General features: G+C 40.7%; 1 protein-coding gene and 2 long non-coding RNA genes across 3 annotated transcripts; 1 reads left to right on the forward strand and 2 right to left on the reverse strand.

The window, feature by feature from the left end:
• Positions 1 to 1,690: 1,690 nt before the first annotated feature.
• Positions 1,691 to 8,108, reverse strand: LOC129379501 (uncharacterized). Its single transcript, XR_008608189.1, has 7 exons — positions 7,792 to 8,108; positions 5,573 to 5,648; positions 5,077 to 5,351; positions 4,963 to 4,986; positions 3,642 to 3,689; positions 2,697 to 2,983; positions 1,691 to 2,343 (listed from the first exon to the last, which is right to left on the reverse strand). It is a non-coding gene; the product is annotated as an uncharacterized LOC129379501 (long non-coding RNA).
• A 2,730-nt stretch (positions 8,109 to 10,838) lies between these two features.
• On the forward strand, positions 10,839 to 21,949 carry orc1 (origin recognition complex, subunit 1). The gene is made up of 17 exons (XM_055059376.1): positions 10,839 to 11,104; positions 11,791 to 11,918; positions 12,000 to 12,172; positions 13,183 to 13,573; positions 13,645 to 13,900; positions 14,990 to 15,049; positions 16,974 to 17,060; positions 17,137 to 17,344; positions 17,418 to 17,524; positions 17,774 to 17,875; positions 18,306 to 18,477; positions 19,159 to 19,266; positions 19,698 to 19,847; positions 20,579 to 20,698; positions 20,773 to 20,927; positions 21,002 to 21,089; positions 21,630 to 21,949. The coding sequence occupies exons 1-17, from the start codon at positions 11,010 to 11,012 to the stop codon at positions 21,822 to 21,824; spliced, it is 2,595 nt and encodes an 864-aa protein (XP_054915351.1). The 5' UTR covers positions 10,839 to 11,009; the 3' UTR covers positions 21,825 to 21,949.
• Positions 21,950 to 22,758: 809 nt separating this feature from the next.
• LOC129351052 (uncharacterized) lies at positions 22,759 to 23,237 on the reverse strand. The gene is made up of 3 exons (XR_008604683.1): positions 23,044 to 23,237; positions 22,946 to 22,969; positions 22,759 to 22,864 (listed from the first exon to the last, which is right to left on the reverse strand). It is a non-coding gene; the product is annotated as an uncharacterized LOC129351052 (long non-coding RNA).
• Between the last annotated feature and the right edge of the window lie 254 nt (positions 23,238 to 23,491).

The raw sequence follows: 23,491 nt of genomic DNA on the forward strand, positions 1-23,491 counted from the left end.
CTGGAAACCCCGAGATCAAAGTGGGAAACACCCCCAAAGGTGGTGGAGAACGCCAGAGCTAAGATCCTGTGGGACTTCCAGATCCAGACAGACAAAATGGTAATGGCGAACCAACCAGACATTGTCGTAGTGGATAAACATCAGAGGAAAGCCGTTGTGGTAGATGTAGCAATACCAAGTGATTGCAACATCAGGAAAAAGGAGCACGAGAAACTAGAGAAATACCAGGGCCTCAGGGAGGAACTGGAGAGGGCCTGGAAGGTGAAGACCACAGTGGTGCCTGTGGTCATCGGTGCCCTCGGGGCAGTAACCCCCAAACTGGAGCAGTGGCTACAACAGATCCCAGGAACAACATCAGACATCTCAGTCCAGAAATGTGCAGTCCTTGGCACAGCCAAGATACTGCGCAGAACCCTCAAGCTCCCAGGCCTCTGGTAGAGGACCCGAGCTCAGAGGATAAGAACCACCCGCGGTGGGTGAGAAGGGAATTTTTTTATTTTATATATATATATATATATATATATCTAAACTTAAATGTAGACAGACCTCAATAGATAGATATAGGTATTAGATTATCCTGCTTAAAGCCCAACCTGTAACCAAAGACCAGAGGATGCATTTTAATGCTCAGTCTAATGGTTTTTAACATTTATGGAATTTAAACATAAAAATATTCTGACTGCGTCGCTCATCGGCGCACGGCCTCTAGATGACGTCACTAGATGGCGACATTGCTCCAACTGCTTCAAATCTGCTAATCTGGATTAGCCGATCTGAAAATACGGAATAATCATAGCAGGGTTTTAACAGAGACAAAATATTTGATTATAGAAAAATAAAACCCAGCATTTAGATTTTTATCATTTGTTCCAACTGCTAATTTACATTAGTTACAAATAAAACTTAAAACAACAATGTATTTTTAAGATCCTGATCTCAAAAATAAATGTGTAGTTTTATTGCACAAGATCAATTTTCAAAAACATATTTTAAACAGAAATGTCAGACTGAAAAGTTTTCATTTGTGCTCAAATTCTGTGTGACGTTACACAATCAGCCTAAATGTTGTAGTCTTCAGGAAGTCTGAGTCGCTTTGAAAGCTTCATCTTCCTCTTGACGTTTCAAATTCTTTATAGAGCTAGGAAATTATTCCTTCACCATGGTTTCTTCATGAATCCTTTGAAGGATGCAGTTTTCCCAGCTGCATTTTAATAACACTTTTTCCTTCCACTTAACTTTCTATACTTAGATGAAGCTCTGTGAACAACCAGCTTCTTTGTAGCGACTTGTAGTGTCTTCTCTGTTTTGTGTCCCCAGGACATTTGTCAGAGTGAGACACTGTGAGTTTCTATATGTTCACCAGTTTGTTTTAATCATTTGCGTCACAACTGACTGCATGAAAAACATGCTAACATTTAAACAAGGCGTCTTCTTTTGTACATATTATTAGTGATGAACATCTGAGTATTTAACTGTGATTTACCATCTTTAATGTTGTTGTTAGCTTAAGAAATAAAATTGCTCTACTAAAGCCACACAGTGCTAATAAAGATTATTACCTTACATTATTTATCTGTAATGTAATCGTTATGAGACTGAAAATTTATTTCTGACAACACAGATGAGACACTTAAACTTCCCCTCCCCCAAAAAGTCAATTTTCTTAAAATGAAAGATAATTAAATCGAAGTTTGAGGTTTTAAATATTTAATAGTTTCTTCATCAAAATACTTAATTCAGTGAAAGCAAAGACCCATTAAAATCCCTGAGCAATATTAATAAAAATATACAAAAAAAGTACAAAATGGAACAGAAAAACATGTTAAAATCCTAAAAACATATCCATATATTATATTTTACTGTAGAAGTCTTTGCACATCATGTATATTCCTGTTTTCAGTTCACATCAGACAGCATGATTTTAAAAATCTGTTTCATTCCAGCTTCATTCTAATTATTCAGTTTTTTTGTTTTAGTGCATCGTCAGATTAAAACTTTGATCCAAAATAATAAATATTAAAGCTGAAGGAACCAGAAAGTCCATTGATCTGGTTCAAAGCTGAGGTTCACATATCAACCTGAGGCGTAATGCTGCAACTGTTCAACTTACTGCATCATTTAGTAAAAATCTGTAACAATTATAAAGTGAATTGTTTTCCTTCTTATGAAAGTCTGTAGCTTTATGTCTATATCTAAATATAAAAATAATGTGCAAAGTATTTATAGTTTGGTTAAAAATTCTATAAAAGGTAGAAAAAGGCAGAAGATAGTAAGAAATACTTCAGGCTGGATCAGGAGGTCAAAGGTCTGCAGACATCTAGCAGCTTGACTGCTGTTTTGGATCTGGAAACAAAACAGAAATGTTTCTGGTTATTATTGACTAAATATTCATTCTAATAGTTAAAATCTGATATAAAGGATCCGCTGCTGATGGACTCAAACCTCTAAACTATTTCACCTCAATGAGATGAAGGTGGAGCATCAAACAGTAGAAATATGAGATTCACCTTACTGTTAAAAATGAGATTTCTTAAATCAGATTAAATTGTAAAGGTTCAATGTTTTTTCCCCTCATTTATCGGAGGTGAACTGAGCTAAAGCAGCCTGGTCTGTGAACAAGTTCTTCCTCGGAAACTATTAACTAGTTGCAGCAACTTTAGTCCAAGTGTTTAGAAGCAAACAGGAAATAAACTTACAGGAAGTGGTCATTTAAGCAACAGATCCATTTCTTGGTGTATTGATCGGTGCAGAATGTTTGCTGTACCAAACGACGCCGTTGGATCCATCAACTGGACTCTGAAGAACCAAAAGGTTCAGGGAAACAGAGATTAGTGTTCAGCTGATCTGATGTTACGAAGAGAAACTCTGAGACTGAAACGCTCACCTGGGGACTTCTGACGTTTCCGTGCCAACCAGGTGATGAGGAGGAGGAGAAGGACAGTGAAGAAGCAGCCCAGAGAAATGAAGACTCCGATCCTTCCTCCTGAAAGAAAACAGTTTCATTCTCCATCAGAAATGTAAAGTTAAGTTGCCTTAGTTTTATAAATAACACCCAGGTTTGATATGCTTTTATTTTGGTAATGGAAACGTTTCACATGTAAAGGTTAGCAGCAATACAGATAAAGGATATAAAGCAACTAAATTTTAGCTTCAACCAATAATAAAACAAGGTTTTGAAGTCACTTTAAATGTTCATGAAGAATCTGTGATTGGTTGAGTCAAAGCACTGATGGAGCAGCCAATGCATAACAGATGGTGTAAAGATTGTAATGTTATTTATTCTTGTTCTTTTAAGATGGTTGTTTTTGATGATGGCCTCATTAAACCATATAACTAAACACTGAAAGACAGATTTAAATCTAGACCTGTCATTACTAACTAGAAGTGATAAACGATAATATTGTTGTTTGAGACCATTTTCCAGCATTGTAACGGCTTAATAATGTAAAATCACATTCTCAAACTTTAAGTTGTAATTTAACAGAGGAAGTGGAAGACATGGAAATGATTGAGCTTGTTTTCAATAATCATGTGGTTAATTGATTTATTGGAACAGGACTATTTAAATCTGATACAAGTTGGAAATTTATATTAATTGATGTGTGATTGTTTGAAAATCAAAGAAGAAAACAGAAACTTACTTTGGTTATTTGGTTCAGATTCCGGTTTTGTTACAGCTGCAGTGGTGCCTGAAGAGAAACATAATTTTTGTTTTACAGAAATATTTCTGACTTTATCCAGAAAGCAGCTGGATTGTTTAATCATACTTCAGTTTTTTCTTAATCTGATCTAAGAGCTTCATCTGAAACTTCAACAAAAGGTCGAGAAGCAAAAGTCCACCATGTATCTCTGAAAATGTTCTGATTAGCGTCTGATCAGGTTGAATCCTGCTGCTCTGTTTGTTAAATGTTTAGTGCAGCGGTTTTCAAAGTGCTCTGGCGCCTCCCCTGGGGGGCGCCAGAGCACTTTAGGGGAGGCGCGGTGCGAGGGAAAAAATAAACCGAAGAAGAAGCTATCTGCTTGCTGTCTACTGATGTGAGAGAAAAAAAACGGACAAATTTTTAGTAAACCTGCTCATTCCCTTCACTTCAACCTATCTCTGTGAATGTGGGTTTTCTGCTCTCGCAATGATAAAAAGCAAATCCCGGTCAAGGCTGCTGGTTGAAAATGATCTGCGGTTATTCCGCTCCACAGTGCAACCCCGCATTAACCGGATTTGCGCATTAAAAGCACAAGCACATTGTCCCCACTAAAACGATGGTGAGCTGAACAGTAATGTTGCCAATTTAGTTAAAATCATACATAAAATGCGTTACACATGATTCAGGACCGTGGTAGAAAAAAAGGGGTGCGCATAGCGTGCGTAAATGTTTGTTCTTTGTAAGCCTCCGCTCTTTCATACAGCACGCTCTTTTAGCTCGAGATAAATTGTTTGTTTAAATTGTTTAGATGAGCCACAAAAAGAGCTCCACAATTTGTAACTGTTTAGGTTTTTGATTTATTTTTTAATTTTAAGGAAATGTGCAACATTTACAGATGTGTTCCAAAGATCTGATCAAAATGTTTTTGTTAAGATGTGAAAACACTGTTGGTATCTCAAACATGAAACTCAGAAGCTCAGATGTAACGTTTTTGAGAAAACGGTTGAAAAATGAGTTTGGGGTTCTTATTATTAGAAAAATGAAAAAAGGGCATATTTACCATACAAAGGCCCTGATAAAATAATTAAAATGGGAGAAAATGTTTTAAAATGTTCATGTTAAATTTTTATTCAGATAAAGTGTCATTTTAAAAGATGAGATGGTTCTAAGCATTAGGTGTTTTGTAGTGGCATTTGTTTGTGTGTGGGTTGATTATTGAGGGCATGGGGGGCGCAGGAGGCATTGTGCTCCTTGAAGGGGGCATCCTTTCATACTTTGAAAACCCTGTTTTAGTGAATTGTGTGAATGGACTGATACTCACTGATGGGTTCGGATCGAGGACAGTCTGGAACAGAAACACCAGAATTCAGGTCAACATGTCCTGACCCGTCCAACCAGCAGGAACATTCAGATATAAAAATGTGGATTTTCTTACCGATCTTGTTGAAGAAGAGTTTTCCATTTTCTCCCTCCATCTTTATCTCCTCACTGCCTGTCAGGTTCCATAAAACCAGGAGGACGGTTTCTGGTCTGGATGAGCCCCAGAGGCACACGGAGCTTAGAGGAGAAGATGGAGGAGAAGTCACAGCGACCCAGCGCTCCAGCTGACGTGTTTCGCTCCCATAAGTTCGTCATATCATGGTGTTTGTCGAAGACGAGGCTAATGTCTTTAGCCTCTGAGGAATTGGAGCTGAAGCAGGTGAAATCTGCCTGAAACACAAGAAACAACAGAATCCATGTGAAGATGTGGCAGAAGTAAAGGACAAACAGAATTAAAATAATAAAATAATGAAACTGGAAACAATAACAAGGCCTGAAATGGGAAAATATGTCAAATAAAAACAAGACAAAAGTTGTGTTTTTGAAGACTCAATTTATGTAAGAGTTATGTTTCTTTTATGTACATCATTAGATTATAAAATATTAGTTACCTTTCCTTGGATGCATAGTGTTACCAAAATCAGGAACCAGGACATTTTCCAAGAGTGAATCTTCATATTTTAGTGCCTGAGAAAAAAAAAAAGAAAGTGGTCAGTTCACATTCTAATAATGTTAAAATAATACACATTTTCTTAAAAATTAATTAATACTTATAGTTTTATTTGAGTAAATAACTGTTGGTTTATGTTTCTATGTTCACTATCCAGCTTTTTGGTCATTCATTGTCTCAGTATGGATGAAACACATTTGAACAATTTTGATTTAAATGTCAAACGAGAAAAAATGAGCCGTTAAATGAACTTTTTAGTTTGGTGAGGACGGCAGCAGGCTACGCTCTATATTTCTTTATCTTTTTAGTCCTGTAAAGCTTAATAAAATGTATTTCCATCTGTTTCACAAAACTGAATGTATACACATTTGCTAAATACTTTAAAAACAGTTTTCTGGAATTTACGAGCCCAGAAGACACATTACTTCCGGGTCCATTTCTTAATATATTTCCTCCCTTCATTCACAAACGAAGAGACCAAAATAATCCTTAAAGCAGTCGAACTAAATTAGATGTTATTCTGCACAATTTTGAATGCGTCAATTCATATTTTTGCCATGGAAGCTTGAGTCGTGTGCTAGCTTAGCTGAGAAGCTAGGTTAGCACTAAGCTAAAGTTGCCGGTGAACCGTGTTTTTAAATCGCCATTACAAAGCCGAATTTATTCCCATATAGTAAAAACTCTAAGTCAGCATAGACTAACCGGCTGATCTGTCAATTCAGCCTATTAATGTATTTAGCTTTAAAATCCACACGAACATTATCGAATAATTCGCTTTATTTCTGCAAATCAACTTACCTAACTGCGCTTTCACACAGCTCGAGTTTTCTTTTTTAGTTTATTGAAACGAAAAGGGTTAAACGTGAATTTAAAGGTTTAACTTTTCCACCAAATCGTAACAAAATAACCTGACAGCATTGAAGAAATTTAAGCATATAAAATCTTGCGGCTGGATCTCGATCTTAACTCGGTTAACTCGAAGGCACTGAACTGGCGAAGGGGAGCGTCAGGGAGGGCGAGTCAGATGAAGTTTGGCTTGTGTTGTCTTCCTTAAACGATGAAGAACAGTCGCTTCTTCATCGTTTTCTATTTTCTATGGCGGTTGACAAACACCTTCAGGTGCATTACCACCACCTTCCGGATTGGAGTATGAATTAGATGTTCAACTATTACGCTCTAGTCCTAAAATACTCGTTGCTATTTAAAAAAAAACCTAAAAATGCTGCTAGAAATGACGTCCTTTGATGATCTTTGATTCCCTTACATCTATTTTTTTACTTTGATTCTTAGTTAAATGTCTACTGTTTACCTCTCTTTCACGTGCATATGTATTACATTCTAAATATGTTCTACTATTTACATTTGTGCACAATAATTCCAACAACCTGTTCCTTGTTTATGGATTGTTTTTAAGAGTGTTATTTCATCTTGCATGGCCAAATCTCATCCTCAATTTATCTTTTTTGTTTTTAATTATGTTACATTTTCTAAATTCTCCAGATAGTATAATTCTCCATTATACTATTCTGATTCCTTGCCTTTGTACTCAAGTTGCTATTTGTCCCAGAATGTTTTCTTTCTGCTGAGTAATTACAACAGTCCAAAATGACGTGGTTCAGTTTCCATACTTTGACAAAACTCAGGTCCAATATCATGCTTCCCTAATAAATAAAGTATTGTTAAGGTTGATCTTGTTAAAATGGATTTCTCCTTTCTATTCTGTCCACTCCTGGCTCTGCATTGGTCTTTCTAACTGAAAACTTAAAACCACAGAACTGAGGTGCAATAAATTTTATGTTTTCCATAATGCCCCGCCATCAGAAAACAAATATCTCGTAATATCTCTACAGTCAAATACGTCATTCTCATTATTGAACCATGAGAGTTACGTCAGCGTTTTTAAATATAGTGACGTGGTGATGAGCACCAAGCGCCGCCTAGCGTCACTTTGCTTTCCTGCAAGTATTTAAAGAAAAACAAGAAGTACGGAAAAAAAACAGGAACCAAAAGGAACCAAGATCCGACTAATCTAGAAAGGAAAGTCTAGATGACTGAGGGTTAGAGAAGACACTTGGTACTATCTGGACCAACCAATAGATTTTTTAAAACTTGATGTTTTCAAAAATACATTTTCAACAATTATCTAAAACAGCAACTCACCATTTTCCTTTTCTTGCTGTTGGCCTGTACTCAATGAGCCTTTCAGAAAACTTTTGTCTTTCACAAAAGGAAAGAGTAAAAACAGACCCAACACGAAGAATGGCTCATCTTTCAAATGTAGAGTTGTGAAAAAAATAATAAAGAATAAAAGCCTGGTTCTTTATATATCTTCCAGATTTAAACCAGAAAGTCATCTTCCTAAATCCAGTTAGAACCGAACTACAGCAAGAACACGATAAAAACATTTTTAGATAAAAAATAAATAAATAAATCCTCCTCAGTAAATGTTATTTTATTCTCTTTCACAACTCCTGTTTGAACCAGCAGTTTCCCCTGTGTCTGCCTATATAAAGTGGTAGTGGGAGGCCACTCCCCTTCACACATCAGCTCCACCCTCCTTCTATCAGAAGAACTGAAAATGCATGTGTGAGCGTCTTCTCATGCAGAGACTTGTCCTCTGTACTGACGAAACATGTTTTATCCCTTAAAAGATCGGACAACATCAGCAATTCTAAAGGATTTTTATTCAGCTGGACTGAGAATAAAAATGGCTGAAAGGCTTCTTAAGGTCACAGACCCCTGATTCAGACTGAGGAACACTTTAATAAATATTTAATTTTATATGTTAGTCTCATCATGCTTTGCATTCCTCTGTATTAAGATGTTGCTGCCCTTATTATGTAGTTCTCAGTCATGCTTCAGGGCAGCAGTATAAAGAAATGTCGATTCAAAGTCACCAGGGTGACACATTTACAGAAACACCAACGGAAAATGGGTGGAGTTTACCTTTCTTTGGTTAGCAGACTGCAATGAAAGCTGAGTGGGCACAGTAAAAACCATAATCTTTCTTGATCTGAGCAGATAGAAACAACTCCAGTTATGACACAGCTCTACATCATTCTGACTCAGAACCATCCAAGCACTAAACAGATGCTTAAAACAGAAAGATGTGTCAAAACTTTATCCAGCTAAACAGAAAAAAACTGAAGTTATTATCGAGCCTAAATACAAATGATCTAGAGTTGTAGATCTAAAGTTATAGATCTAGAGTTAACTTCAGTTATTCCAGCTGGAAACTAGAGATCAAGCTGACCTCTGACCTGAGCCTTCAGAGCTACATAAAGCCAGGTCCAATGTGTATTGATGACTTTTCAAAAATTGTAAAAACAAATAAATAAAGTATGAAGAAAATAGACTGTTAAATAGTAAAAATATAATTAAACTACTTTTCTAAAGCATTTTACAGCAACAAACAATTGATATAACAGCCTTTATTCTTTATAATCACTTCTCTTCTGATCAAAGTTGCTTTTTCATTTGCTTTATTTCCAAACCTAAAGCTGGAGACACTTGTGAGTTTAGGAGCATTGGAGCTCCATAAATTATTTTTAGGCAAAAATTAAAAATTTGTTTGTAATTATGTTTAAATTTTCTGATCATTTTAGTTTTTAATCATGGGCATATGTGAGGGAAAATATTTCACTACAGGAGAAGAATACTAAAACAAAGATGGTGGTGAACTTATTTTAACTTTTCAACTGAAATGAGGAAGAGAGCCGTGTGGGAAGGCTGTTCTCATTACAGAAAACTGGTCTATAAATAAACACAGCAAATACTTATTCTCAGGACTTGTAAATGTAAAGAATAACATAATAATTTACTAAGCTGAAGATAGCATTTTGTCTTCAAACAAACTGCTGAGGACAGAAAACTTTCTTCTGAAGACAGTTTTCTGACTCCAAAGTTGATAAAATGTTTCGCTCTTCTCTAGAACTGCAGATAAGGCAGAGTTAGAAATGTTTCAGGAAGGAGAGCCTGATCGTTTCCTCTTGTTGCTCAACTGCCTTGTGGGGGAAGGGCCAGATTGAACCGGCCCTTCCCCCACTGGAGGATAAAACTGGCTTTCAGGATTATAAAGGTTGCAGTTAGCTGGTTCAGACTGAAGAAGAAGGTAATAAATATGTTAAGTCCCACAGATTAGCCTCCCATTCTGCTCTGCTTCAAGGTGTTGCTGTCCTCATCATTTTGTTCTTAGTGTTTCAGTCAAATGTGTTTTACTCTGGTGGAGACAAAACCCCCAGAGGATCAGAGTTTCCAAAACGTTTCCGGAAGAACGAGAACCGAACAGTAGCTCTGTGTCATCAGATCTCTGTGAGAGAAATAGGAATGCAGAACGGATCTGATGAACTCTTTCATTATTCAGACCGAAACAACTCAGGTTCTGACTTGTTTTGGTCCAAAATCTGTTTTCAAAGAAAGAAGTGAAAAGAATGTGAAACATGAGACAGGCAAAAAACAATTTTATAGCGTTAAATCTTTCAATTTAACTTTAAACTATTTATGATTCCTATCAGGCTTTTGTTTCTGAGTTTCTGAGCTACTTGATGGTATTGTAGTTTGGTAAAATAATATTTTATTAAAGGAAATAAAACAACTCTAACTACCTTTCACACCTCAGAAATGATAAATAACCAGATAAATTGCGCAAGAAAATATACTAGGCTGCAACTTAGGTTTTGATGTTCAGATTCCTGTTTAAGAGGGAATATTTCATCATCCAGTCAAAGCAAAGAATCAAACTGAGAAGCTCAGTTGAGGGAGTGGACAAGCTGAGCAGGGAGGACAGAGAGAAACATGCATTAGTCAGACGAAGAGCTGGTCTATAACCGCAGGCGTTGACTTGAGTCTGAGTCAGATGGCCACATGCCTGTTGAACTGGCTTCATGCCAGTTCAACAGGCTTCAAGTTTCCCTTCCCCCACACTGTTGATCTGGCGTGAAGCCAGAAGCCAGTTCAACACCCAGTGTGGGGGAAGGGAAACTTTCAGTTCTGAACTGTGAAAACCCTGTAAAGTCACAGCAGGTCAAACTGCCAATGTTTCACTTCCTGAAGCAGACAGAAATACAAATATGCAAACACAAGTTTTAAAATATCATAGAGCTATAAACAGAGTTTATAAGACGATCACGTGACTTCGCCGCTAAAGCAGCTGCTCTATGGGAGTAGTTAGATGCGTTCTCCAGTAGGGGCGCTGTTTAAAACTGAGTGGCTGAATTATTTTCCCGCGAAATTCCTTTTCACCTCACTTCCCCCGAACCTCCGACTGAAGCTGGTTGTTAGTGAAACTACAGGGTCAGTCCAGATTGCCTCCCGAACCGAGCAGAAGGACGGTTTTTATCTCTCCGCTCCGGTTCCGAGCCGCCAGCTGAACCGAGAGGATGAAGTATTTCACCAGGCTGCGAGTGAAACGGATCTATGAATGGCGCGGAGCTCCGCTCGTCTTCAACAGGAAACTCAACACCTCTGAGTATGGGTGAGAAGAGCCAGCAGCTTTTATCTGCTGATGTCATCATCTGCTGATTTAATCATCTGGTGACAACAAAAGGAGAAGTTGATCTATTCCAGTTATTTATGGCAAATATTACATTTATGCAGATTAACGTCACATAAACAATTTCAGTGATTATGGTTGAATATTACATGAGACCAAAAAACATAGGATTATTAGTCAATTACTGAGCCTCCAAAGAAACTGCAGAAAGCTGATATACTAAATATACTGATAGAAAGTTGTGTGGAAGGATAACTGCTGCCTTGAGTGTTATGAAGGCAAAGTTTACTAGTCAAGTCCTGATGGAAAATGAAAGCAGATCTCCTTACAGAGGGATCCACTGAGTTCAGACTTGATCCAACCTGTTGGCCCAAACAGTGGCCGATTACTCGGTTCTCCTGGAAGATCTGGAAACATCAAAATGGACCTCAGACAGCTTTAGGTTCTCAGCCTCTCCACTGTGAGGCTATGAGGCCTTGATTTTCTAAATGAAACGTAACATTTACTTTCATTTGTTTCCTGACTTTTTCCTTCCACTTAATTTTCTGTGAATATATCTGAATGCAGCACTGTGTGAACAGCGAGCTTCTTCAGGCCATATTGTTGACCAGCCATAAGTAAATCATCGGTGTAACATCAGTTTTCTTCTGTTTTCCTGTGGTTTCCAGCTCTCTCTCCATCAGGGTGGAGAGTCTCCCCCGGACCACCGTCATCAGCGCCGGGCAGCACATCCTGATCGAAGGCGACGACGACGACAACCCGTACGTCGCCAGAGTGGTGCGGCTGTTCGCAGACGGTCGGTTCCAGGAACTGGATTTAAACTGAACCGGCTAACCCGGGTCAGCGCGAGCTGACCTTTGACCTGCTGCCTTTCCAGAGAGCAGCGCGCAGAAGAAGGTCGTGGTCCAGTGGTTCGTCCGGGTGTCCGAAGTGCCGCCGGGCAAACTGAAGCTGCTGGGCAGAAACCCTCACCCACAGGAAGTCTTCTTCTACGAAGGTCACAGCTGTGAGGACGAGGTCAACGCCGAGTCCGTCCTCCGACCCGTTCAGGTGACGATGGTTTCAGTTCCTCTCTGAAATAAACATGTTGACATTAACTAAAGATGAAAAAAAGCATGTAAATTTACTGCAACATAAACAACTAAATGTATAATTAGAGAAAAACTACAGAAATTCAATAAATCAATTCTTCAAAATTAATAAAATTTCTAGATTTAATGGACAATTATATTCTGATAATTACATTTAAAATACTCCTGTTTTCTTTTAAAAGTCAAGCAAAAGTTAAACAAATGGATCAAATCTGATCTAAAGAATCAGATAAATGTTAAAATTCAGTAAAATGCTGAATCATTATAACGATTCTATTTATTTAATGTTTCATGTTTAAAGATGCATCTCTGTGGATAGTTGGATATATTACAGCAAATTGACTTTTGAAAGGTTATTTTTTTCTTTTCATTCAAAACGTTTGTCTTGAATTTTGATTCTGAAGCTTCACGTTTTATTGTTAATTTATTTGTTAAATATTTTAATATTTCCATTGATTTGTTGGATAAAAATATGTTCAAAGTTTGATAGATTTAATGAGAGTTGATGCATTTTTTATTCTTAATAGTTTTAGTATTTTAAGTTTTTTTCATTCAGTTGTTTAATTTTTTAATTCTTTTTCATGATTTACATTATTTATTCTTATTTGAATTAAATTAAATGTATATATTTCTATTTTGTTAGTTCAATAATTATCTGCTATTTATATTTAAACATTCGCATTAATAATTAAGTATTAATAATAACAATAAATGCTTTTTCTTTAATACATAAATAAGTCATTATTTAATAGATGTTAAATAAATAATATAATTATTTTAATCAATATTTTATATAGTTTAAATAATATTATATTTTTACTCTTCATTCTCATTCTGTTTATTATTTTATTTAGTTATTTTTGTTCATTTTCATCATTTTTATTTTTTCCTTCAGAATATTTTCGGTCGTTTTAAATTCTTCCTCTGCTCCTCTCTGTCATCTGGTTGTTGACCTTTTGACCCCTGCAGGTGAGACACCTGGACGCCGCCGCTCCGTTCCCCGTCTCTGAGGACGAAGACATTTTCTACGTCAAACTGTCCTGGGATTCCAGAACCTTCCGACCCGTCGACCCGTCTCTGCTGGACGCTTCCTGCACTCGCTGCCCCTCCCTCCCTCTCTCCCCGCCTCGCTCGCCCCCCACGGCGGCCCCGGCCGCCAGGGGCCCGGCCCGCCGCGGCCTGCCCGCCCCGGACCCCGCCGTGATGCGCGGCGCCACGGCAACGCCAACGAGCAGCAGGAAGCCTGAGGCCGAGTCGCTGCACTCCCTCACCAAACTGTCGGCCTCCAAATGCCTGAGCGCCAAGCGGCGCAGCGCCACCCAGAGGACGCCGGGCGTCCGCAAGAAGCTGCAGCTCAGCAGTGAGTCTTCCTCGCGCGTCGTCATCAATCAGGAAGTAAAACCGGCCAATCGCAGCACTCTGTGTCCTCAGGTCCGGACGAGCCGGCGGCGCTCAGAGACGACGTCCTGCAGCAGCTGCTGGAGGCGGAGCTAGAGGCGGGGGGGCGGTCCGCCGCCGCCGCGTCCCCCTCTGAGCCGCCCCACATCACCCACAGCCTCACCCCCCTCCGCAGGACCAGCAGGACACCCGGTCGCCACGACGACGTCCCCCTGACGCCGCGCTCCGTCCGGCGCCGGGAGTCTCAGAGCGAGACGGACAGTCCGCAGGCCGGGGACAACCGCAGCAGGTCAGAGGTCAACCTTTGACACGAACCAGACGATCAAATCCTCATTTTAATAATTTTTAGTTAAATTTGTTCAGTTTTGCAACAAAAATGCAGAAAAACCTGCAGCGACGTTTCTCACCATGGTAACAAAGACATGGTTTGGATTAGGATTAAATTAGGATATAAAAATAAAAGATCCCGTTTTTTCATCCCAGATCCTGTTTCAGGGATTTTTCTCAGTTTTAGGGAAACTTGGGGTTAAAAGTGGCTTTGAGTTCAATAATTTTATTATAATATTATGACTTTAATTACAAGATTAAAGTCATAATATTGGCAGAAAAAACATGAGATTTTTCCAGAAATTAACATTTCAAAACTGAGAGACAAAAGTTGATCAGGATCTGATGTGAGCAGCTCAGGTTGTTTTCTCTCCTCTGTGCTGAATAATTTGATGAGGATTCGAAAAAAGATGAAATATTATTTCTAAAACTAAAAGTTTAACTTAATAACATTCTCCACATTCCTCCTTTTAGTTTTAGTTTTTCTGTTGGAATCCTCATAAAATACAATCTTAATGTTGAAATGATTTGACTTTACGATCACAATTGAAAAAATAAAAATCTTCTTAGAGTTTGATCTGAATTCAAAGTCCAAATAAATGAAAGTTTTAAAACAAACGTCTCAAACAAAATGGCCGCCCTCAACTTTCTGGCATCACTGTAAAAAATTAAATCTTCATAAACCAAAGAGTTACTGAAAGGATTTGAGTCTGCAGTTTGTCTGAACCGGTTCAGGGTTCAGAACCGGTTCAGAACCAGCTGGTTCCTCTCAGGCCTCAGCGGGAATCCTCCAGCCGCAGAAGAAGAAGAGTTTCTCCAGGGAGAAACCACGCCCCCTTCAGGGAGACGTGAGTCTGACACCCGAACACATCGCCATGTTGCATTTAGGTCACCTGGTGACAGTGGGAAACAAGATGGCCACCCTCACCCAGCTCTGAAGCAAAGGCTGCTGGGAGTTTGAGTCCTGGGTCTCTGTGGTGGTGGTTCTGCACAAGAGGTGAATCTGGACCTCAGAACCAGAGATGACCTTTGACCTTTTCTGTGTTCCCAGCCGAACCAGCACCAGGAGGAAGGAGGTCCAGACTGGGACGGAACCAGTTCTGGAGGTTCTGTGAGTATTTTTACTTTTCAGTTTCAATCAGTAAAAACATTTTTCTTAGTGAATCAGCATAAACGGCCTATCCAAAGTAAAATGAACGCTTTTGAACAAACAGATGGAAAATAAATGAAATCACCTGGGAGACATATTGGCCCATTTGTTTAAAATATTTTATTTAAAAACAAAACAAGTATTATCAGTTACTAAAAGAAAAAAAAAATTAATTTAAAAGATCTCCGATTTTTTTCAGCAGGTTTTCCCACTGCGCCCCCTGCTGATGGGCTTGGGATAAGCTGATCAGAATATGCTCTCTAACACAGAAACTAATCAATAAATCAATAACGGTCAATCAAACATCTCCTGGCATGTCTAGATGATGTTAAAGCTTGGTTGGCTTTGAACTTTTTAAATTTTAACGAAAAGAAAACAGAGGTGATGGTGTTCGGACCCAGTGGCTCCTGTGAGTCCTCTGTTGACCTTTGACCCTTGGAGGTGTATTTTAAACCTGTTATTACAGATCTTGGTTTTAAGGTGGACAGTGATTTTAAATTGGACAGCCACATTAGAGCCGTGGTTAAGTCCAGTTTTATCATTTAAGGCGATTGGCATCAGTAAAATCTTTTCTTTCCAGGCAGCATTTTGAAACAGTGATCCACGCTTTTATTTCAACTCGACTGGATTACTGTAACTCTCTATATCTGGGAGTCAGTCAGTCATTGCTCTCACGTCTGCAACTGCTTCAGAATGCGGCTGCAAGACTTTTGACAGGAACTGGAAAGAGAGAGCATGTGACCCTGTCTTGGCTTCACTTCACTGGCTGCCTGTTTATTTTAGGATCCGTTTTAAAATTCTTATGTTTGTTTTTAAATCGCTGCATGATCTTGCCCCGGCTTACCTCACTGAGCTTCTTCACCCTTACATACCTTATCGGTCTCTTAGATCTGCAGATCAGTTGCTCTTGGAGGAACCGAGATCTAGGAGGAAGCTCAGAGGGGACAGAGCTTTCTCTGTCGGGGTCCTAAGCTATGGATGACCTGCAGGTCAGAGGCCCCTTCACTGTCCACTTTTAAAGCTCGTCTTAAAACCCTTCTATTTTACTTGGCTTTCAACTCCAGCGAGATCTAGTTTCATATTGTATGTTTGTTGTTTTAAACTGTATTTGTTTTTATCTATTTTATGTACAGCACTTTGTTTCAGCTGTGGTTGTTTTAAAGTGCTTCATAAATAAAGTTGGTATGGTAATATCTGAATTCAAAGCAGAGAAAATCTGCTTTGAATTTTCTCTGATTATCAATCACAGACTGATTGATCATTTCAGGTTTAATTTTTGGCTCATTTTGATTATTTCAGGTAATAAAACCATAAAACACATTTCCTCTTGATATTATCGTATCACATCAGATCTTTTTTGTGTAAAGACAGATTTAATTGCATGTTGAGTGTTTGGTTATGAACTGCATGGTTTCATCTTCCAGCAGGACTTTAGGGGTCTAGTCAAAGTACAGACAGTGCAGTACATGGAGATACTGCAGCTCAGGGCGATCCAAACGTTTTGTCACATGGCCAGAAAAAAACAACTCAAATCAACCAAATGGAGTCAAATTTACATTTTAGATCCAAAATTAATGCAAATGTGAAAATAATTTTTGGACAAATTTATCCTCAGAATCAGAACAGGATTCGCTTTATTTATCCAAGTTTAGTAAATTCAGCTGATTTGTCAGTTTTTCGGCTCAAGTTATTAAAAAACCTCGTTTATAAAATATGAATGTTTTTATTTTAAATTTTCTGAAATTAGTGTTGATAATAATTCTGCCCTGATTACAAATAATAAAAATCCATCAGCATCAGTTCATGTGTCACTCTGAGTTGGATCCGGTTCTGTTTGAACCCGGTTCTGTTCGCTGCCTGACCTCTGACCTGCCGGGTCCCTCAGAGACGAGGAGGAGGAGGAGGACGGCGCCCTGAGGGTCTCCAGGAGGAAGTCGGCTCTGAAGGTTTCGTCTCGGATCAGGAAGCAGCTGTGAGCGCCGACCGTCCAGAACCAGAACCTCCCTCCGACCCGCGGGTCCGATCTCCAGCTGACGTTTCTCCCTCAGGAAACTTCTGGACGACCGGCCGATCTCTGACGAAGACGAGGAAGACGAGGAAGACGAGGAGTTCGTTCCCAAGGAGCTGCAGAGCGGCGACGAAGAGGAGGAGGATGAAGAGTTGGAGGTGAAGAAGAGCCGCCGCTCCTCTTCCTCGGCGCCGACTCGTACCGAGCGCAGAACCTCGGCCCGAACGCCGAGGAAGACTCCGAGGAAGGTGAGTGTTGCCATGGCAGCGACTGCAGAAAGCGGTTGCTACGGTTCTGAGCTCCTCGGTTCTGGTTCTGCAGGCCGGTCCGATCACGCCGCGGACGCATCGCCACGCCGCGCCCAGCATCCCGACCCGGACCCAGCCGGCCCGTCGCCCCGCCAACGTCCTGGAGGAGGCCAGAGCCAGGTGAGAACCGGGTCAGAACCGGAACCAGAACCGGGTCAGAACCGGAACCAGAACCGGGTCAGAACCTCTTTCTGTATTTCCATCTGTTGTCCCGCCCTCAGACTCATCTGACCAATCAACAGACGGAACGTTCTCTCCTGGTTTCAGAGTCCGGTTCTGGTTCAGTTTGATGTAACAAAGTTTGACGGACCTCCCGAACCGACCCGTCAGGTTCTGCTGCCGTTGACCCGTCTCTCTCTGCTCCTCCAGGCTCCACGTGTCGGCGGTGCCGGAGTCGCTGCCCTGCAGGGAGCAGGAGTTCCAGGACATCTACAGCTTCGTGGAGAGCAAGGTTCTGGACGGAACCGGAGGGTGAGGACGGTTCTGACCCAAAACATCCAGAACCTCCAGGTTTCTGCTGCATCCTGGCGCTGAGCCTGGAGGAAAGATCCGTTTTAAAAGTCAAACATAATAAATGAAAGTGACTTTTTATGACGTTATTCTTTAGTGTCGGTTTTATTAAGGAAATATTTCATATTTTAACACGTCAGCCTCTAATTAAGAACTTTTTAAATGACGATTTTCTTCTTTTCATATGTTTATTCTGCTAATGTTGTTTATTTCTAATAATATGAAATATTTATGTCTTATGCTGCTCCTAATAACTTTATTCTAATATCTTAACATTTTTAGATTTTTCTGTTTTTAATAAGTTGTTGTTGGGGCCAAAGCAGCTGCAGTTCCTCAGTGTGTCTGCAGGGGGAGCTCTCCGCCCGCAGGCTGACCCGCTGCTCTTCCTCAGGTGCATGTATGTGTCCGGCGTGCCGGGGACGGGGAAGACGGCCACGGTGCAGGAAGTGATGCGCTGCCTGCAGCAGGCCGCCGAGCGGGACGAGATCCCGCCGTTCGTCTTCATCCAGATCAACGGGATGAAGATGACCGACCCCCACCAGGCCTACGCCCAGATCCTGCAGGTGATTGGCCCAAAACCGACCCACAGGCTCACCCGCCAGGCTGACCTCTGACTCATCGGGTCGTGGTTTTATTTCAGTTGGGAATTAAAGGATCCGCATTTCATTTTTTCATTATTTCTAATAATTTGGGTTTCTTTAAAGAGCCGCTTCCTTTTTGTTATTAGTTGCAGTTCCTTAATTTATCACCAAATATAATGTGAATATTATCAAATATTTAAAGCTTTTATTTCTGGTTATTTTGATGACTCTGAATCACAGAATAAAAACCTAAAATTTAACATATAAGAAAATTTGATTTAAAAAAATGTAATTAAATTAACAGAAATGTCAGGTGCACCTTTTCCTTCCACTCAACTTTCTACAAATAGTCTTGAGCTGCACCTTTTAAAGTTGATATTATTAACTGCAACAATATTGACTGTAGATTTATATTCATGTATGAACAGTTGGTGCAGCTGCAGTCGCAGCCTCTCTAACTTGATGTTAATCTTTTATTTTTTCTGTCAGTTTGAAGAACAGAAACTAATTAAACTCATCTTATGATTTTACTGTGAAACATCTGAGTGAAACGTTTTTGATGTTTTCTTCCTCTTTCTTCTAGTTTTTACAAACAAACATCCTGTTACTGATCACTAATCTGATGATATTAAAAGCTGATGAAAAGTTTGTGTTTGTCTGCAGAAGCTGACGGGTCAGAAAGCCACGGCCGACCACGCCGCCGCCCTGCTGCAGAAAAGGTTCAGCAATCCGGCGCCGAGGAGGGAGACCACCGTGCTGCTGGTGGACGAGGTGGGCAAGCGGCATTTAATCCTCACGAGTTCAGATTTGATTGAGTCTAACCTTCTTGGCTCTGAATGAAATCAGCAGATTTAAAAGTTAAAAATGGCAGCAAGAATCTTCTGCTTGTTCTCCAAAGCGTGACATCATTTCCTGCCCCTGTGATGTGTTGGTTTGTGGTTCCTGTACTGAACGTCCTGTTTGCGAAACGCAGACCCGAATAAAGGCGGCGAGGTTTTATTCACATTCAGTCATGTGATCCGTAACAAAGTCCAGAGTAGAAACAAACCCGACGGAAACTGCTTTCAGTCAGAAATGAAAAGAAATGAAAAGGCTGAATTTTATTCAAACTGTCGGTTTGTTGATGGCAGCAGCTTTCCTCAGCATCTTTACCATAAAGCGTTGATTTTGCGGCCCGTTGCCACGGCGACCTGTCTGTGCAGCTGGACCTGCTGTGGACCAGGAAGCAGAACGTGATGTACAACCTGTTCGACTGGCCGACGCGGCGCCACGCCCGCCTGGTGGTGCTGGCCATCGCCAACACCATGGACCTGCCGGAGAGGATCCTCATCAACCGCGTGGCCAGCAGGCTGGTGAGGGAACACTGGGGTCAAAGGTCACCATGACGCCACTCTGAACAGCTCACATAAGGAGAACCTGAACTTTAACTTCAAACCAGCTTAGTTTACTGCAGCGGGGCCCAAAGGGCGGCTCCGGGGCCACTTAGGGCCCTTTAAATGAATGGATGTGGCCCTTAAACTCAGTTCAAGAACGAAACAAAGACAAGTTTTTGTTTTTTAATTATAAGTTTTATCAGCTTGAAATTGTTTGCTTTTGTCAGCAACCAGGAAGTGAGAATAAAAACATCCAATAATATTTACTAAAATAAAGATGTGAACACAAAATGTTAGCAAGCTAGCGATCTAGCTGGCTAACTTAAAAAACACAGTTAGAGCAGAAATTAATCCGAAACTGAACAAAGAAAATGAACCTTTTGTATTTAAGGTAAAGATATTATTTGTAAATATGTTTGACCCAGAAATCCTCAGTCTGGTGCAAATTATGGAAAAACTCAAAATAAATAAGAAGTCTCCTTTTAAGTACGTTTTGCTATCCAATTATTAATCAGTTGATGCAAAAAATAATCAATGAATCTTCAAACAACCAACTGTCCATTAAAGCTGTTATTAAATGCTTCTTTGGATCTTTGAATGCATTTGTGATATTGAATAAAATCAGTGGTTCAATAAAAATCTGCTGAATGTCAGAATAACATAAATAATTGTTTTATAGTATAAAAGCCCCTCTGACCTCTGACCTTCAGGGTCTGACCCGGATGTCCTTCCAGCCGTACTCCTTCAAGCAGCTGCAGCAGATCGTCACGTCTCGCCTCAACAAGCTGAAGGCCTTCGAGGACGACGCGCTGCAGCTCGTCTCCAGGAAGGTAAGCCTCCCCTCCCCCACCCGTTTCCAGTCTCTGTGGGAACCGGCCGGCTCAGCGCTGCTCTCCTCCGCCAGGTGGCGGCGCTGTCGGGTGACGCCCGCAGATGCCTGGACATCTGCCGGCGGGCGACGGAGATCTGCGAGCAGTCGGCGGCGGCGCTGGTCGGGATGAGCCACGTGATGCAGGCGCTGGACGAGATGTTCTCCTCGCCGTACGTTGCCGCCATCAGGTGAGCGTCCCGGCCGGAACGGTGGGGGGCGGGGCTTCGAGGAGCGGCTGACGAACCGCCAAGTTTGTTTCCAGGAGCGCGTCGACGCAGGAGCAGCTGTTCCTACGAGCCGTCATCGCAGAGTTCAGGAGGCTGGGACTGGAGGAGGCCACCTTCCAACAGGTGAGGTCAAAGGTCACAGCCAGTGTCGCCTCCAACAAGTCAGGTCAAAGGTCACACATTGGTCAGAGCAGGACCAAACAGAACCAGTGAGCAGAGAATTAGAACAAAGAACTCGTTCATAGAACCATTCAAAAGAATCAAATCTTGTGAACGACTCATTAGTTCTCTGAATCCGTCTATTCATTCATCCATCCATCATTCATTCATCCAGAGGAAATGTATAATCAATCAGTCATTAGGTAATAATTGATTGATTGTCAGATCCGTGTTCAGAGTCATTTTTATTCTTTCTGCTCTGATCAGAAAGAAACAGCAGAAGTTCAGTTGCTCTTTCAGTGTCGGCCATCTTTGAGTGCAAAGATGGCCGACACTGAATCGGCTCACAGTGAGTGAAACCATGAGAGGAATCTCACACAGTCATCAACTACTAATGTCATTTAAATGTAGTGAGGCGTGATGAAAATATTCCTAACAATAAAACGGTTCCAGGCGTGGCTAACCTTCAGATTGTCCGGCTTTGCCCTGCGTTCCGTCTGCCAGGTGCTGGTGCAGCACCAGGCTCTGTGTCGGGTGGAGGGCCTGCAGCCCGTCGGCGTGTCGGAGGGCCTGGCCGTGTGTCGGCGCCTGGGAGCCTGCAGGCTGCTGCTGCTGGAGCCCAGCCGCCTGGGGGTCCTGCAGAGGCTCTGGCTCAACGTGAGCCAGGACGACGTGCTCTTCGCCCTGAAGGCCGACTGACCAGGAGGAGGCGCTGTTTTAAACCCGTTCCGGTTTTTCTGTGGTTCATCCCTTGTTTTATTAAATGTTTCTAGTTCTCAAAGTACTTTCATGTTTTCTGTCTTAAATATGCAATAAAACTTAAAAAAAAACTTTTAGTGCAACTTATTTGTTGATTATTGACAAGTTATTATAATTAAACTGAGCCTCATGGTCTTTAAGCAGAATATAAAAATCTTTACCTTCATTTGATTTCCTGTCTGGCTTTATCTGTTTTCTCCTGAAATCTTTTTAAACTTTGTAAGAACTTGATAGAAACAAACCAAGATTTAAACAGAAAACACAAATCATAAAAACATTAAAATGTTTATTTTATGAAAGCAATAAAAACATCCAGTTATGGAGTCTGGAGGTAAAAGTTGAGGTTTTAGGTTCATGTCTGCAGCAGCGTCGGGTTCCTCCTGGAATGAAAAGATATATGAAAATTTATCTTAAATGTTGGGATCAAGGATCCAGATGATATTTGAATTATTTTCAGTTTATTTAAATTTCTACATTGTTTCATTACTGAACACCAGCAGTGGAAACAGGGCTGCTAATGTGCTAATAGCAAAGCTAATTTTAGGCTTAGCATTTTTGCTAAGCTAATGCCACGATAGCATTAGCTTCCTCTAACTACCATATTGCTATAGCACATTAGCTTCTGCTAAATACAGTGGTTAGCATTAACGTACCATGTTGCTACATAGTTTTAGGATTAGCAAATTAATATTTATCAGCGTTTATGGTTTTTTTGCTAGCGATGTTCAGCCCACATGTTGATCATGGTGACCAGCCTCCCATTACAGAGACATAAATCCTTCATTAAGACACAAACCTGCATCTCTGCCAGGCTCTATAGATCCGTTCCCTGTTTTGGTAAACCACAACACCGATGATGATGATGATGATGATGATGATGATGATGATGAGGAGGAGGAGGAGGAAGATGATCAGCCACCAGAGATCTTCAGATGAAGCCGTAGGAAATGGAGTCAAGCTTGTGTTCAGGAGTTTTTCACCTGGAGTTGAATCAACACCAACATCTGATGTTTATTCATAAAAAACCAAAAATGTTTTTTCATCCAGGCAGAGAAACTCACCAGTTTCCATGGAGACGGGACATCCTGCAAACAGATTCATAATCTGGGATTAGAATTACATTTTAAACCCAAACTCAGGTTTAGTGAATTCATCTCACCGCTCTCCCTGATCGGTATCTCTGTGCCGTCTCCCTCCAGGATAAGGTCAGAGGTCACGTTGTTGCAAACAACATGAGCCGTTTCCTGGAGACAAACCAAACATCTGGATGGAGGAGGAGGAGAGACGGAGGAGGAGAGACGGAGGAGCAGAGCGGGAGGAGCAGAGCGGCGTCACACCTGGACTCTCCCACAGGTTCCCCTGATCTGCTCCAGCAGGGTACAGCTGATCCACCTGTCTGACCTTTGAACCCTCTGCCTGAAGGCATCTCAGAAGATCCATCCTGAAACACAAAGAGCAGAAAAAATCCTGACAAATCAGAGACTTGATGAATGATCACAACGTTCAGAAACTTTCCTGCCAATAACTGTGAAAGGTTTAACCACACATCAAAAAGGAAATGTTTTGTTTGTTAAAATATGATAGTAAAATAGGCTTTAGATGCCACA

The sequence above is a fragment of the Poeciliopsis prolifica genome, unplaced genomic scaffold (genome assembly GCF_027474105.1).
Source record: "Poeciliopsis prolifica strain line A6 unplaced genomic scaffold, Auburn_PproV2 SCAFFOLD002, whole genome shotgun sequence".
In the NCBI taxonomy this organism is placed as follows: Eukaryota; Metazoa; Chordata; class Actinopteri; order Cyprinodontiformes; family Poeciliidae; genus Poeciliopsis; species Poeciliopsis prolifica.

Excerpts from the sequence above, each read along its gene's own strand:
- orc1 (XM_055059376.1), top strand. The coding sequence starts at position 11,010 with ATGAAGTATTTCACCAGGCTGCGAGTGAAACGGATCTATGAATGGCGC. Across the intron at positions 17,525-17,773 it reads CTGGAGGAGGCCAGAGCCAG|GCTCCACGTGTCGGCGGTGC; the intron begins GTGAGAACCGGG and ends CTGCTCCTCCAG. Across the intron at positions 19,848-20,578 it reads ACCGCGTGGCCAGCAGGCTG|GGTCTGACCCGGATGTCCTT; the intron begins GTGAGGGAACAC and ends TCTGACCTTCAG.